This window comes from Aristolochia californica, unplaced genomic scaffold (genome assembly GCF_029961685.1).
Source record: "Aristolochia californica isolate CCGP_79_NKW_82.1479 unplaced genomic scaffold, dmAriCali1.0.hap1 SCAF_8, whole genome shotgun sequence".
NCBI classification, from domain to species: Eukaryota; Viridiplantae; Streptophyta; class Magnoliopsida; order Piperales; family Aristolochiaceae; genus Aristolochia; species Aristolochia californica.
In genome coordinates, this window is record NW_027182279.1 from 27,354,826 (window position 1) to 27,357,035 (window position 2,210).

At 38.5% G+C, this 2,210-nt stretch overlaps 1 protein-coding gene across 1 annotated transcript; it reads left to right on the forward strand.

The window, feature by feature from the left end:
* LOC137938368 (pentatricopeptide repeat-containing protein At3g62890-like) lies at positions 1-531 on the forward strand. Its single transcript, XM_068783345.1, has 3 exons — positions 1-213; positions 256-408; positions 508-531. Exons 1-3 carry the CDS (start codon positions 1-3, stop codon positions 529-531), a joined length of 390 nt encoding a protein of 129 aa, XP_068639446.1.
* Positions 532-2,210: the final 1,679 nt, after the last annotated feature.

Genomic DNA, 2,210 nt, shown 5'->3' on the forward strand with positions numbered 1-2,210 from the left:
ATGATAAGAGGTTATGTTGAAAAGGGGAATGTGATGATTGCTGGATATTTACACGGCAGACACCCAGGCCATGGGCTGAAGCTGTTTAACGAGATGGAGAAATGGGGTGCTCCAGGACCAACTACTACAATGGGTTTTGGAAATTATATTGTGCACGATTATGAAATGTGTGGTGATGTTGTTGTGGGCAATACATACAGTCCTGTGCAGGATGTTGATTCTTGCAGCTCAGGGACAACAACAAATGTCATCTAGGTTCTTGCTGCAATTGTCATTCTTGGAGCTCTTGAGTCTGACAAATGGGTTCATTTCTACATAACAAGGAACAAGTTCGAACTGACTGTTAATCTAGGAACTACCTTTATGAATTTATATGCAAAATGTGAATTTCTAGATAACTCCTTGGTGGTAATTGAGCATATGCCCAGAAACATTTATTTTCTTTGACAACCTTAATTCTGGGTTCGGATAGTAATGAATCCATAGAGGAAGTTGTTGGTTTTGCAGAACATGGGTTATGCAGAGATTTAGTTGAATTATTTGGTAAAATGCAAACTCATGGCATTGGACTAGATGAGGTAACTTAGCCGGGTCTGTTCAGTGCTTACGTTCATGTTATTTTAGTAAAGAATTTTGGGAAATTTGATGAACATGGACTGGTTTCAAAGACTGAAAACTAATCATGCAGGGTGGTTGTTCTTAGTCGAGCAAGTCAGTTCCATGAGGCTCTTGAGATTAGTGACCAGTTCGCTCCAAACTCTTCCAACAAACCAAAGATGTGGACTAGTATGTTTGTCGGGTATGCCCAGCACATGCCAACTGAAGAGGCTATTGGGTTCTTAAAAAAAAATGATGTATGCAGGTGTTAAGCTAGAGGGTGTTGTTGTTATTTCAGTCCTCTCCGCTTGTGCCCAGTTGATGGACATAGATAGTAGTCGGTGGATTCATGACTTGGTTCATAGAAACAATATTCCTATGAGTAGCAATTTAATAGTGACCTTGGTTGATATGTATGCCAAATATAGAGAAATCAAAGATGCTTATTCTATTTTTTATAGCAGGGAACAGCAAGTTCTACCAGTATGGAATGCTCTCATTGCAGGTTACTACAAATTGGGAAACCTTGTCGGTGCTCGCTCAATCTTTTATCAAAGGGACAAGATGAAAATAATGATCTCAGCCTTGTGTTGGAATTTTTGTGGAGCCATAGCAGCTATATATTTTTCAGCTTGTGTGCTAAATCTTCATGCAGGTGTAGGGTTTCTCCCCTTCTTTGTGGTTGTTCTCATGGTAGTTACGTCTAGACCTCATGCTTCCAAATCCTATTGGGCAACTTGTTCCCCATATTGACCTACTCGACCAAGAGATCGAGCATTTTGTTGTCTTTTTCGAAGGTCCAAATGTCATATGATCAAGTATTTTGCTGTCTTCTTCCAACCATATATAATCTAAATCTAAGATGGTCCTCATAAAAAAACTTAATCAGACAACCTTTACCCATCCTAGTAACTAGGGACACATGAAAACACAAAAAAACATTGAAAAAAATACCACGTAGTGGATATTTATAACACCCGAATCTCCCCACCACATGGCAAAATCATTCCATAGCACTTCAAAATTATTCAACATCATTCTATAACATTTAAAAATTAATCAAACTAATTCCATTTCAAATGACTAGAACAATGTAAAAACACACACATCAAGTCCAAATTCACCGAACACCCCTGGTAGAGCCCTATATGACTTCGTAGTCATTACGAACTGTACCTCGTCAGTGATCGGGATCGGGTTTCATTGGCTAATGGATGCCTGTGCAGGCGACTTGGCCTAGTTTGAACTGGACTCAACCCACCCTCCATTACCAAACATACCCTAAACCCTAATTCCAGAAAGTACACCCCTTCTAAACTGTAAACCCTAACCCTAATTTCTATTAACCCTAAACCTAATTCCAGAAATTAAACCATACTATTAAACCAATGCCCTAAACCCTAAAAGCCCCAAACCCTAAACCCTAAACCTCTAAACCATAATTTATATTAATCCTACCTTAAGACCGAGAACCCTAAAAAAAAAAAACTTAAACCCTAAATACCCTAAAACCCTATAAAGACGAAATTGAACCCTAAATACCATAAACCCTTACCCTAAATCTCGAAATTATGCAGTAACTAAACAATCAATACAAATACTACACACAGAAA

What these genes read in the sequence shown, in the direction of transcription:
- LOC137938368 (XM_068783345.1), top strand. Translation starts at nt 1, where the DNA reads ATGATAAGAGGTTATGTTGAAAAGGGGAATGTGATGATTGCTGGATAT. An exon ending in CATACAGTCCTGTGCAGGAT is followed by an intron (nt 214 to 255) that starts GTTGATTCTTGC and finishes AATGTCATCTAG; the next exon opens with GTTCTTGCTGCAATTGTCAT. An exon ending in TTCTAGATAACTCCTTGGTG is followed by an intron (nt 409 to 507) that starts GTAATTGAGCAT and finishes TTGGTTTTGCAG; the next exon opens with AACATGGGTTATGCAGAGAT.